The sequence below is a fragment of the Rhinolophus sinicus genome, chromosome 1 (assembly GCF_057876585.1).
Source record: "Rhinolophus sinicus isolate RSI-liver-muscle chromosome 1, RSI-T2T, whole genome shotgun sequence".
Taxonomy (NCBI): domain Eukaryota; kingdom Metazoa; phylum Chordata; class Mammalia; order Chiroptera; family Rhinolophidae; genus Rhinolophus; species Rhinolophus sinicus.
In genome coordinates, this window is record NC_142501.1 from 27,575,301 (window position 1) to 27,589,804 (window position 14,504).

Consider the following 14,504-nt stretch of genomic DNA (forward strand, 5'->3'; position numbering starts at 1 on the left):
GAAGTATGATCACAGAAGCCCCAAACTTCCTTAAACTTCTCTTTTTGCATGAGTAATATTAGAATGAAAATACCCATTGTACATATATTTATCCATTCATTTATTCACCAGTATCTGTTGCGTGGTAACTGTATGTCAGTCACTATTGTAGTGTTATGCAATACACACTTGAGGGGATAAATAACAAAAATTTAAATATCTAGGAAGACTATATGTGTCAGATAGTTAGGTGTTACAGAAAAGAGTGAAACATGGCAGCAGAATGAGATGTGGGCTGGTGTGCAGTGGGGTAAGGGAAGTTGTTCTAAATGCTGAAAAATAAAGGGTAGAGAGCAAAAGTCTAAGATTCTGTGCTCCATAAGGACTAGTACCATGACTTTCTCTATGAATGCTCAATGTCAGTTTCGGTGTCTGAAATACAATAAACATTAATTAAATACCTGCTTTAAAATAAAAGAGATAATTCATGCAAAAGTGCCTCTTAAATAGTAAACAAATAAAGGTTTTTATTCTAAATTCAAACTCATAAGTTTGTTTGGAATAAATAATGTTTTCTCAGATGTTTTTTAGTTCCCTGGACCAAAAAAAGAGGGAGCAATGAAACATTCAAGCAAAGTTAAAATATGTCAATAATATGCCTTGTAGCATGATTAAGAGTTATCTAGCAAAGCTCCTAGATTTTGGAAAAAAGAAAGTGTCGTGAGGGGAGGCCTGCAGGGTCTCTGGTCCCGCTCCCCACATAACGCAGGATATGGTGAGGCCAAAAAGGAACACCCACGGAGCCATAGGTAGGGCAGTCATACCACTACGGTTCACTGGACGTGCGACCTGCTGTCCGTTTTGTCTGCAACCCACCGACGACTCTCTTTCACTCTCCTTCTCTCTCCTCCGTAGCCGCAGCAGTTATATTAGCGGCTAATTGGCTAACTGGCTACAGCTGACGGCCAATCAGCCACAGCTGATAGCCATCTACTACCTGAGCCAGCACTCCTCCACGTGAGGCCGAGAGCCTGTAAACTACTTTCTGGGGCTCTGTCCCCACAGAAAGCTTGTGATATCTATGCTCTTTGTCCTGCAGTTCTCTGTTTAATTGTTGCTGAGTAACTCAGCTTGTATTTATAAGACATGTAGAGGGAGAAAGCAGAATTAAGACTCAATGTTATCACGAGCTCCATTGAGAGTCTCTGTACTCAGAGCTAACATATTTCCAATAGCACAAAGCTATTCTTGGGGGATACAAATAAAGGCAAATATGTTTTTATGAAACATAGATCTAGACATAAGACTCTCAGTCTGTGGCTAGAGTCATCAAAGACCCTAAAACCATTATGAATTATATTCCAGAGACTGAGATATAACAAAGGAATATCATCTGAGGCTTCCTGTTACCTGTTTCAGCTTTATTTACTTCGGATGTTAAATGTATACTTTTTAAGCATGCATGGATCAAGAAGTAAGTCCAGAGTACTCCTGGATTTGGGGATTTAAGAGATTCAAGTACTTCATTTTTAGTATATTATCACATTTGACTTTTATTTAAAGTAAGTGGCATTTTTCATTAAGGATTATATTTTGGTGAAAATATTTAAATCATTGCTTTTGAGGTCAAGTTCATAAAATCCTCTCTGAACCCAAGGTCCAGAAGTCTAGTACCTATGCTTTCCTCTATGCGATTTATTGTTTCAGGTCTTATATTTAGGTCTTTGATCCATTTCGAGTTAATTTCGTATGTGGTGACAGATAGCAGCCTAGTTTCATTCTCTTGCACGTGTTTTTCCATTTTTCCCAGTACCATTTATTGACCTCAAAAGCAAGGGAAGTAAATGCCAAAATAAATGAATGGGGCTTGTTGGGGCAGAGCCCCAGAAAGTAGTTTCCAGGCTCTCGGCCTCACATAGACAGGTGCTGGCTCAGGTAGTAAATGGCCATCAACTGTGATTGCATGGACATCAGCTGTGGCTAGTTGGCCATCAGCTGTAACCAGTGAGCCATTGGCCACTAATATAACTGCTGTGGCTACGCTAGGAGAGAGAAGGAAAGAGAGAAAGATGGGGGCTAGCAAGAAGATGGTGGCTGAGCTAGCAAGAGCGGATGGCAGTTTGCGGACAGTGTGGATCCAGCCTCCAGTGAGAGTATAGTGCCGCCAGAGAGAATATAGTGGTATGACTGCCCTACCTATGGCTCCGTGGGTGTTCCTTTTTGGCCTCACCATGTCCTGCGTTCTTGTATGGGGAGCGGGACCAGAGACCCCGCAGGCCTCCCCGCATGACAAATGGCGCAGCGAGCAGGGTATGGTGCCGGCCAAAGCTCTCCGAAGAGTGGTGGAGCAGTTTGTGTGTATGAACGCTCAGTCTCTAGAAGACCAGAAGGAGCAGCTGCCGGAGAGCTGGACCCCTGTGGAGGGGTGGGAGGACGTGGATGGTTCTCCCACCAGCACAGGAAAAGCCATGCAGCTGCTGGAGAGATGGAGCCCCGTGGAGAGGTGGAAAGATGTGGACGGTTCCCCCAACCAGCACAGGCCGGAGAAAGCGAAGGTCGTTGCAGCCCTGTGGGCTGGGAAGTTCCTGCTCAGGCAGCCTGGATGCAGGACTTAATAGTCCCAGGAGGTAACGCTTGCTGAGTCCTCCGTGGGAGATGCGGGTGAGGTCAAGGTCATCCCTCACCCCCAGGACAGCCCTGGCGAATGACTATGGACTATGGGGAATTGCCTTCCATCCCTAATTTAATGGACCGCTTGACTGTTTGTTTGGGAACTGTTGTTAGTGGAACTGGGGGATATTTGCTTTTGTCTCTTGACTGGCCGCCATTGAGAATATGTAAGCACCTTGATTGTGAGTCGCTATTGTTCCAGCAGGGTACCCCGAGAGGCCCGGGGAGAGTGGCAGTGCCCTGAGAGCCCTGGCTGAGTCCAGGAAGTCTGGCTGTGCCCTGAAAATGCCCTGGCTGTGCCCAGGAAGTCGGGCTGTATCCCAGAGAGAGTGGCAGTGCCCTGAGAGCCCTGGCTGTGTCCAGGAAGTCTGGCTGAGCCCTGAAGATGCCCTGGCTGTGCCCAGGAAGTCGGGCTGTTCCCACAGAGAGTGGCAGTGCCCTGAGAAATCCTAGCTGTGCCCGGGGAAACTAGTGGTATCCTAAGAAGTCCAGGAAGTCTGGCCGTGCCCAGAAGTACTGGTGGTGCCCTGAGAAACCCTGGCTGTGCCCAGAGAGCCTAGTTGTGTCCAGGATATTGCATTCACCTCCAGGCTCCTCGCACAGGGCCCCTCGCGGAAGACACTTGTTGTGTAGATTGTGAGGCGAGAGCCTGTAGGGGTGGAGTGTGGGGGCAGAGCCCCAGAAAGTAGTTTCCAGGCTCTCGGCCTCACATAGACAGGTGCTGGCTCAGGTAGTAAATGGCCATCAACTGTGATTGCATGGCCATCAGCTGTGGCTAGTTGGCCGTCAGCTGTAACCAGTGAGCCATTGGCCACTAATATAACTGCTGTGGCTACGCTAGGAGAGAGAAGGAAAGAGAGAAAGATGGAGGCTAGCAAGAAGATGGTGGCTGAGCTAGCAAGAGCGGATGGCGGTTTGCGGACAGTGTGGATACAGCCTCCAGTGAGAGTATAGTGCCGCCAGAGAGAATATAGTGGTATGACTGCCCTACCTATGGCTCCGTGGGTGTTCCTTTTTGGCCTCATCATGTCCTGCGTTCTTGTATGGGGAGCGGGACCAGAGACCCCGCAGGCCTCACCGCATGACAAGGCTATATCAAAGTAAATAGTTCTGCAAGACAAAAGAAACCATCAACAAAATGAAGAGGCAACCAACCGAATGGGAGAAGATATTTTGCAAACAACACCTCCATTAAGGGGCTAACATCCAAAATATATGAAGAACTCATACAACTCATCAACAACCACAAAAGCAATCCAATTTAAAAATGGGCTGAGGACCTAAACAGACACTTCTTCCCAAAAGACATGCAAATGGGCAACAGATAAATGAAAAAATGCTCAACTTCACTAGCTGTTAAGGAAATGCAAATTGAAACCACAATGAGAAACCACCTCACACTTGCTAGAATCACTGTGATCAACAAGACAAGTAAGATCAAGTGTTGGAGAGGTTGTGGAGAAAAAGGAAACCTTATACACTGCTGATGGGAATGTAAACTGGTAAAGCCACTATGCAAAACAGTAAGGAGGTTCTTCAAAAAATTAAGAACAGAATTACTCTATGACCCAGCAATCCCTTTTCTGGGTATCTACCCCAAAAATCTGAAAACATTTATCCATAAAGATACATGTATCCTTATATTTAGGTCTAAAGACCCTAAAACCATTATGAATTATATTCCAGAGACTGAGATATAACAAAGGAATATCATCTGATTGCAGCATTATTCATGGTGTCCAAGATATGAAAACAACCAATGTCCTTTGGTAGATGATTGGATAAAGAAGATGTGGCACATATACACAATGGAATATTACTCAGTCATAAGAAAGGATGAAATACTGCCATTAGCAACAATGTGTATGGATCTTGAGATTATCATGCTGAGCAAAATAAGTCAGACAGAAAAAAGTCGAGAGCTGTGTGACTTCACTCGTATGTGGGATATAAAACTGAAAACACAAAGGAACAAGACAAATTAAGGAAGAAACAAAAACTCATAGACACAGACAACAGTTTAGTGATTACCAGAGGTTAAGAAGGGGCAGGGCAGTGGTAGAAGAGGGGAAAAGGCGTTAAATGTATGAGGATGGAAGGAGAACTGACTTGGGTGGTCAACACGCAGAGTATGCAACATACAGGTGCAACAGATATGTTACATATATGCAACATATAGGTGATATATTATAGAAATGTATACTTGAAACCAATATAACCAATGTCACCCCAATAAATTTAACAAAAAATTAATTAAAAATATTTAAATCATGGTAAGTTTGGGATTTTTAGATCACGCAATGCTTTTCATGCTGTTTTGTTTATTCTTTCACCATTCTCAAGACATTTTAAAATAAAAGGTTATTTTAAGTGAATTGACAAAGAATTCAGAGTGAAGGAGATAGCAGGAAGAAAATAATATATGTATACAAGAAGTGCCTGAGGAAAGTTAGTAAGCAAAATATCTGTCATGAAATCCTATGTAATTACTATATTGAAAAGTAAAGCCTAACACTTTGTTAACTAAAGGAAAAGTAGAAACAGGATCATTTAGAAGGTAAATGTTTAATAGTTATTCAGAAAAAGAGAAACTTTTCTGGCCTGGAGGTTTAACAAAAATATCTGTATAAAACGATATAAAAGTGATCCTACAAAGTAGATAGTACCTTCACTGATATTCCTACAATAAGTATAGCAGCTAACTTTGTATGGGTGTTCTTATTATATAAATGCTTTCAATATAAGCTAAAATGACAATTTAAAAATCCATTTCATAAAGTTAAATGTGTGGAATACATATTATATTGTGATGTAAAGGCTACTAGGAAACCATCCTTTTCCCAAATAGCTCTTCATCTAAGCACAGCTATACTTGAAATTACATGACTTCATTGAGTTAAGAGTTTTCTATTCCTGGAAATTCACTTTAAAAGATAAACATCACTAAAAGTCAATACATGAAGTCACTAAATGTATTATTTCACTTTATGATTGTTTGCCTTTGATGCCTAGGCTCAAGAAGTATGCCTTATGTGGAGCAATTGAATTTATAAAGAATTTGATTTGTGAAAAATGCAAGCAGTTGGTTGAAGTCAAGATGAGAATTAGAAATGGTGTCTTCTAACATAACACCATAAAATATTTAATTTAGCCTATATTAAATCAAATTATATTAGACTTTCTCCTCACAATGGGATAGAATTTTTATCAGAAATCACTTCATTTAAACAATATGATTTAGACTCTGCTAGGGTTAAGATAAAGTGTGAACTTTTGTTCTTTGAAAGGATACACGTGATGCAATATTCCTTCATTCAGAGTTGAAGATAAGGAAAAAGGAAACAAATGCTGTATCTACTCCTTTACCACAAGTTATTATTATTTTTGTGTTTTTATGTCCAAGGTTCATGTATCTCTGAGGAGCTATGTAAGGGTTTCCTGGAAAGAAAGGAAAAAAAAAAAAAAAAAAAAACCAAAGAAACAAATATTTGCCCCAACTCATGTCTCCACCTTACCAGAGAGAGGAGGATCACAGACTGAAAGACACTGAAATCATAAAAGTGGACACTACATTTTGTAAAGGCGTTGAACCCGGAGCTCACTTGCAGTTCAAAAGAAAGCCATGCAGGATGAAGATGGATACATCACCTTAAATATTAAAACTCGAAAACCAGCTCTCACCTCAGGTAAGAATGCCCAGAGGCAACAATTTGGAAATTAATTATTGAAATACGTCAACCCTAATTTACTTTTTTTTTTTTAACTAGTGACAGCACGTACAGTTTTCTTTTACTTTCCTGAATGACTTTCTTTTTCCATAACATTTGAGTACTATCTTCATAGGTTTGGACAGACTTATTTAGAATACAAACAAGAAAAGATACAAGCAGGGAACACTAGTTTAGGTTTATAGAGTTTAATGTCAAGGGAATACAAACCAAGGAAGGTAAGGGGAAAGAAGGTTTGAAAACCCATTTTTAAGATGTCGACAAATGGGTGTGATTCTGCAGGTCCGGCTTATTGAAGCAATTATTTATTGTTGTTATTATTATTATTATTATTTATGGGGAGGGTTGGTCACAGAACAAAACAAAGATAAACACACAAGATCTTAACAGCTACTTGTATTTTGACTCAGAGACAAATGCACTAGGGATGAAGATGAATGTGTGGAATGGAATTGGGTTGTGCTTACTGTTGATGATCACTGAGGGAACATTGGTAAGATCTGCCAATGATGCTGTTTATATGCCTTAAAAAATCCTGAGTGGACAGGGCCAGGAGTGGCGTTGCCCCGTAAGTATGCCATACTGCCTGCCCCCTGACATTTTTATTGTATGCCCACAGTTGACCCTGCTTCCTCATCTCGGTGGCTTGTGATAGCTTTGATTCTGCTGGTCTTGTGTATTGGGCTGGTTGGTGGACTAGTGGCTCTGGGGATTATGTGTAAGTACTGACTCATTGCCAAAGATTTCATCCGAGGAAGGCAATACCTAAGAGTCCTGGTGTAGGCCACTAAACTTAACTTATTTGTCAATTTGTCACCACTCCAGTCATCCTATACATAGCTCTTAAGATAGTCTCAATAAGAGCTCTAAACTTTCCCTTCCAATTAAAATCACCACTTAGTTTTTTTATTAATTAAAAATTTTTTCAAGAATTTTTAACTGGTCCTTAAGTTTCCCCTCAGCATAGATTCACACTATCTTTTGAAACTTTCTTTTCTTCCAATCCTGAATATCCTAAGATCCAGCCAACATGGAGTTTTCTGTTTCACAAATACATCCCACGTTCCTCTGCCTGGGATTTTGCTCATTCTATTCCCTCTTCCTAAAATGTCCTCCACCCCATTTTGGTTAATGAATGCATTTACTTCCTAAGAGTTAATTCATATCCCACCTAATTTATAAGCATTTTGTCCTTTAAATCTAAAAGCCGTCCAAAGTCACATTATCATCTATGTAATTGTTGCTTGTTTGTGTTCTTGTTTATTTTTTCATATTTTAGAATCTTTCATTCACCATTTTTTATTTACTTAAATATTACAGTACTTTCAACATAAAAGTCAATCAACATGTAACTTTTAAATAAATAGATATTTTGGTATTACATGAAAAACAAAATAAGAGAGTTTATTCACCTTTGTGAGATCTGCATAGAAATCTGTACTATGGAAACTTCAAAACAACTGCTTTGGGCATGTGATTTGATCATGGCCTTTTCTTATTTGTGATTAGCTCCTTCAAATAGTTCACTTATTCTTTTAGATAACCCTCAGCTGTCAGTTTGCTTAGTTTTTAATTTGTTCTTTATACCCTACCCCTTGACCCTGGTCCCTTGTCAGCACTCATTTCTCGTGTGTATCTTGTAAACCTTTCATAGATTGATAATTCTAGTAAAATTGAAATTTATTGAAATGTCTTTGCAGTATTTTTTTATTCTGATTATAAATTATTAACTAATTTTTGCATTTAGCTCTCACGCAGCAAAACTACCTACAAGTTGAGAATAAAAATCTCTCAGGGTCTCTGCAACAATTAGCAAAGCAGTTCTGCCAAAATTTAATAAAACAATCAGAACAAAAGAATGGTTTCAGTAAGTATGGTTTGGTAACTTCTACATCTCCCTTATCCCTGGAATATTTCTGTGATGCTATCTGTAGAAAATCTTGAGATCTATAGGAAAAATTGAATTTGGGGAATATGTAAGTCTGATTTAGAATAAAAGGTTTCCTATGTTTGATTTCTTCTTAAGGCCATAAGTGCAGCCCATGTGACACAAATTGGCGATATCATGGAGATAGTTGCTATGGATTCTTCAGGCACAACTTGACCTGGGAAGAGAGTAAGCAGTACTGTACCAACAGGAATGCTACTCTACTGAAGATTGCCAATCAGAACATCCTGGTGAGGTGATTCCTATGTTAAATATTTTGGGATCATAGGAGAAAAATCCCAAGTGAAATATTTGACTTAAAAAAAAATAATTTTCTCATGCCTTCCAATTTTGCTAATCTGAAAACCCTATAAAGCTCAGTAAAAATCACAAAATTTGAGAATAGAAAGTGGTTAAGTAGGACTAATGAGAGTTGAAGTTCTGGTCTTATTTCTGCAACAAGTCACTTAATCTTTTTTCAATTTCCTTAACTCTATGTACTAATTAATAAAATAATCTGAAAACATAAAGAAATGAAATATGATTGTAAAATATAAATAACAGTGTTATCCCAATATTACATGCCTTCTCAGTTCCTGCTGAATTGTAGACAACTGAAAAAGCCATAAAGCAAACCCCATTTTTTCATAGGCTCTCCCAAACATAGTTTGGGGAGCAATCTCATTTGCAAAACACACAAGATTTAAGTTGAAAATTTTCTACTAAACATATCTCCTCTTCCATATTTCCCTCTTTGACAGCTTCTAAGCCTATATTTTCAAACAAAATATGTCCATATCCACATTCTCTTTATTATTTAATGTAGCTTTTCTTTTCATGAATCCTAGGAGCAAAGCAGGAACCAAGTCTTGGAGTCTCTCTTTTACCCAATATAGGTTTATCAAAACATATTTTTCTTGAAGGCAAGAATTCTTTTTGATATTTATTCTATAATTTCTAGTATAGTAATTATTTACATTTTGCACATTAAAATGAAAGCAAATGTAAATGGGAATAGAAGATTAGGATTTGGGCTATGTGCAGATAGAGATTCAACAGAACTCAAATAGTCAAACCAGTCATGTTCTACAGAATTGATCCAGTTGATCAGCAAAATTGACTTATAATTTCCTGAGAGCTGAAGTACGTAGCGGTGAACCAGACATGAGGAGATCAGCCTAGTGGTATCCATGTCATTGTGTTCCCTCTTATTTTAACTTGCTGTACCATCTACTTACTTTCTTTGTGGGTTCAGACTCATAGAGAATATACTCAGAAAAATAAATTAATCTTTCCAATCAGACAAAAGAAGAGAGTACCCTAAAATTTCAACTCCAATACAAAGAGATTAATTGGAGATGTATAAACATCTCTTGAATTTTATTATTTTAAGCTGATGCCAGGTTGGAGCTTTCTACCTAATAGAGGAGATAATACAATTTTTGAAAAATAAAGTTGAATTTTAGACAGAATTTCAGGTAGAATATACTTCCTATGGTAAAGTATATAATGTGGTTGTATTTGAAAGAAAAGAATAGGAATTAACCAAAAGGTGGCAAGTGACACAAGCTTCAAGAAATAGGTGGTCAAAAGTGACCTTCTCTTTATGGAATGCCATTCTGTGTCTCACATGTGTGTCAGAAAGCTTGAGACATTTCTTATTTGCCAAGAATGATTTCCCGCCTCTCTGTTTTTCTAGAGGGTATGACAGTATATGAACATTTGACCTCCATTTAATTTTGATACACACAGATTGATTGATTAATTTATCTATTAATTCAACAAATATGTATTGGAACTGTTCCAGGACCTAAACCTATGCAATTAATAAAATATTTTTCATTAATAAATCAATAATAAAAATTCCTAACCTGATGGAGTATATTTTCTAGTAGGAATAATAAGTAATGAACAAAACATAGTACATAATATAGTAGATAGTGATAATTACTAACTAGAAAAAGGTAAATCGGGAAAAGTAGATATACGTTATTTGTAAATCCCATTGAGAAAGACATCCTATAATTTTGTTTTACCCAACTAACTAAATTAAATTACTACTCCTAATGTGAGACTTTGTAAGCAAGCTAAATAATGAAACCAAAGCAAGTAAAGGTTAAATCTAGGGAATACAAAATTTCACCAACAATGTATTTTTTTCATTTTCGTTCTCTAGTTGTTTACCATTTATCTCATTTATCTTATATTTGGTACTATAATCTTCAATTGATGGAAGATAAACACATAAGATTAGAATATCAGCTATCTTATGTATAATTTATTTCCTGTGTCTTACAAATATTTTAAAATTCTAAAACAAGTGAACTTGGTACAATTCTAAATATCAAATATAATTCATTAATATTAATATAGACATATAATGTAACTTTTTTTTTTTTTGTCCAGGGTCTTCTAAAGAAATTTTGTCTTTATGTCTTTAAAGAACTGTGAAAGCATTCTGACTGCTATACTTATTTGTGTTTGCAATAGGAATACATCAAATCCAGGACTGCATTAATTCGTTGGGTTGGATTGTCCCGCCAGAACTCTAATGACGTCTGGATGTGGGAAGATGGCTCAGTTCCCTCCAAAAATGTGTAAGTCACTGGGCACTCAGAACACAAGGCACAACTAGCAATTTTTATTCTTGAGATACTCTAGCGTCTTAAATGTAAATTAATTAAAAGTTGGGAAGTAGTTTTATACCCTACTGTGGGCTATATAAGCAGATGTTGAGTCTCTTACACCCTAATCCTAAGAAGACAACACTGCTAATAAAACAATTCCCTACTCTCCCATTGCTCTGCTCTTTATCTAAGTCACAATCCACCTCTATTCCCCATATTTTTTTCTCATTCATTTTTACTCAACTTGACTGTTGGAACATTTAATGTGTCTTTTTTTTTTTTGCTTAATCTGATTCTCTTCATATTATTTATAGAACAAAATTATCATCCTTATTATTTTATGGTTGAAAGTTATTACTTTGTGGATTCTTTCGACTTTTCAGCAGTGTTTTACCTACTCATCTACCCTGGGCATTTCTGAGAATCAGGCATAACATCATTTACAATGTGGTTCTAATGTTCATGCCATAAGGCTCCATCCTTCTACAAACAACTTAGGCAAAAGGGCCAATTACATTACAAGTTATTTATTGTGGCTTTCCAATTTCCAGTCTCAATACATTTTGCTCATCTTGTGTATCAAAACCACAATGTCTCTCCAGTTAAAATTTAAGCTGATATCACCCCAATACATTTAATGAATTTTTTTTTAATTTAAACTGATTAACCCAAACTTTTACAATCTGATTATTACTTAAATTTTTAATTAATTTATTGAACAAACATTTATTAAGTATTTATTATTAAGTATTTATTATAAGGAGAAAAGGCTACTACAGCTACAAACAAGCCTCATAGACCTTTGGCTTTGTCTCCTATCACAATATTGTGTTGCCTTATTCACAATATTGCAGGCAAACTGGTATTCTCTCTGTTCTTTCAACAAATCAATATACCTCAACCACAATGTAAGTTCCCTATGAGAAGGGACCTTGTCTTTGTTTGCCACTCTATCATCACCTCATAAAACAATTTTGGCACATGGTAAATGCATTAGTAAATACACATTCCCCCCCCTTTGGTCATAAGCAGTGTAGTAGAGAATATAAACAAGTTAACAGGCAACTACCATACAGTGTGCTGTCTTATGTCTGTTACCCTATAACCGAAGTCTTTATTTCAAAATATTTAACCAACTTACTTTCCCTTGAGGTCATTTCCATCCTGTGAAGCTACTTGACTACAGAACTAATGTATTAACTTCTATGAAAAGATGAAAAAATAAAGTCTTTCCCATCATTTCAGATCCCCATCCTTCTCTTCCTCTGGACTACTATTGTAATTACTGTTCACTTGCTGCTTAATCCTATGTTGTATTGAATTACTATTGAGCTATTCAAATACATACTTCCAAGCAGATTAGAATTTTCCCAATGATGTGAATGTTGTTTTCAACTTTTCACCCCATAATTTTGTCTTTATGCAACAAAATATTACACAGAGCCTTTGATTGTTGAGTATTTAGCTTCCAAAAGAATTCATTCTACCTTTTTCATTCACAGGTTTGAGCTTTCTGGAAATGGAAGAGAAAATATGAATTGTGCTTATTTTCATAATGGGAAAATTCAACCTACCTTGTGTCAGAACAAACATTATTTAATGTGTGAGAGAAAGGCAGGCATGGCAAAGATAGACGAACTATTTTAATGCAAAGAGATGGGAAGGATGTCACAGACAGTGCTTGATTGTACAATAAAATATCTGAATGTAGGAATCACTAACCATAAAATTGCTTATTTTTTCTTTTATTCACCTTGGAGTCATCTTTTCATTATCTTTCCTATCAATACCCTTTTTTATACATTCCTATATACTAAGGTATAACTTAGTGTCTTCTTATACATCCAAAAGCCAATTTGTGAGTTGATTCTTCGTTTCTCAGTTGTTTTGTTTCCATTAATTTTCTTTCTTCTTGTCTTCCATTCCTAATTATCTCAACATAGTATGACTCACTGCATCTTCAAACATAAACACATACATTTTAAACTGGAACAAAAAAGGTTAGGGCTTAATTGACTTGAGCTGCGTAAAATTCTTAAGTTTGAAAACTATACAAAATATCTAAATTTGAAAGACAGCATAAGGTAGTAGAAAGAATACTAAACTTAACATTAGTAAAACGATTTAGATGGTGTGATCATTTAATTAAAGTACAACCATGGACCAGTCAACTAGCCACTTTAACTTCCATTTTCTCATATTTAAAATAGGTTAACAGCCATCTTGTATACCTCACAGTTCTACAACCTAAAATAAAACTTCAGAATATTAACTATATCAGAACCTCTATGAAGGCATACACTATGACTTTCCTTTGCTACTCTATGCCCAGCACCAAGAAGTTTCTGGTTCATAAGAGAAAGAAAAATATTTGCTTCCCATTGTATGAGATAGTTTTATAGGAAGCAGCATAGTCAGTAAAACACTATACAAATATAATTTTGATTCCAAGTCTACCTCTTTTCAGATCCAACTGCAGTAATTTTCTGTGCAAAGAAGGAAAATACAATTTGCAAGAAACCTGATGAGTTCTGAAAATGAATAAATCCTTCTTGACAAGGCCAATAGGCTAGTAGATAGCACAGCAAGTAAAAATATTTTATCTAGTTCTTTTCCTGACAGTTCTATGCTTGGTTTTTGCTGAGTAACTCATGAAGTATTTATAGATATGTGGAGAGGCACCCTTCAACAGGATAACAGGCAAAAACTGCATTTCCTTGCCACAGCTTCCCTTAAGGTACTCTTTTTTCTTAAGTTAGTGGTAATAAACTTTATGAACATGATCCTCAAACATCTCAACAGAGGTGTTTGTTAAAACACTAGATGTTCAACTACAAATGGTTATGGTATTCAGTTGAAAGGCTGAGGAGACACAGTCCTGTGTTTTTAATAAGCACCCCTATTTGATTCCGATACAAGTTGTCTTTAATACATTTCAAAAAACATTACTTTAGAATTTACTCCTTATGTGGTTTTTCATAAGTTAGTCTCTTTAAAACTCAGTTTCTTCGTCTATAAAGTGAGTTTAATATTGTTACCTTACTGCTAAGGTAATTGTCACAATCATTGAATGTAATAATACAAAGCATTGCACAGAGTACCAACGCTATAATGAGCATTCAATAAATATGTGTTACTTTTATAAATTTGTGTACTAACATTCAAAGACACTTAAACCTTTCTCGTGTTTTATACTATTAATAAACAAGCAGATTTAGGGAGGAAGAGAGAGGAAAAATAACAGAACTACTTCAGATTCTGCTTCTATTTCAAATGTCTTGGGATCTTGGCTTTTGGGTGTTAATATCATTATTTTTCTATTTTTCACTTGTTTATATAGAGAAACCAAATAGGAAATGAAAATTCTAAAGCCATATCTCTGGACTCAAGGGTTTTATCTCCCCCAAATGGAAAAACATTTATATATTATTATGGCACAACTAAATTTCAAAGAATAATATTATACTGCATGACAAAAATGCAATTAAAAATGTAAATGAAACACACTATGCCTACAAAGATTCTTTTTTCTGGTACTCATATCAAAAGCGTCTGACACATGAAATTAGAGTA

At 36.7% G+C, this 14,504-nt stretch overlaps 1 protein-coding gene across 2 annotated transcripts; it reads left to right on the top strand.

The window, feature by feature from the left end:
- The first annotated feature begins 6,068 nt into the window (after positions 1-6,068).
- Positions 6,069-14,437, top strand: CLEC1B (C-type lectin domain family 1 member B). 2 transcript variants are annotated; one of them, XM_019713472.3, is made up of 6 exons: positions 6,073-6,335; positions 6,997-7,095; positions 8,125-8,244; positions 8,404-8,555; positions 10,795-10,901; positions 12,434-14,437. In XM_019713472.3, exons 1-6 carry the CDS (start codon positions 6,272-6,274, stop codon positions 12,576-12,578), a joined length of 687 nt encoding a protein of 228 aa, XP_019569031.2. In that variant the 5' UTR covers positions 6,073-6,271; the 3' UTR covers positions 12,579-14,437. The 2 variants fall into 2 exon arrangements, with proteins under 2 accessions (XP_074182121.2, XP_019569031.2); XM_074326020.2 differs by lacking the exon at positions 6,997-7,095 and having other exon boundaries at positions 6,069-6,335.
- Positions 14,438-14,504: the final 67 nt, after the last annotated feature.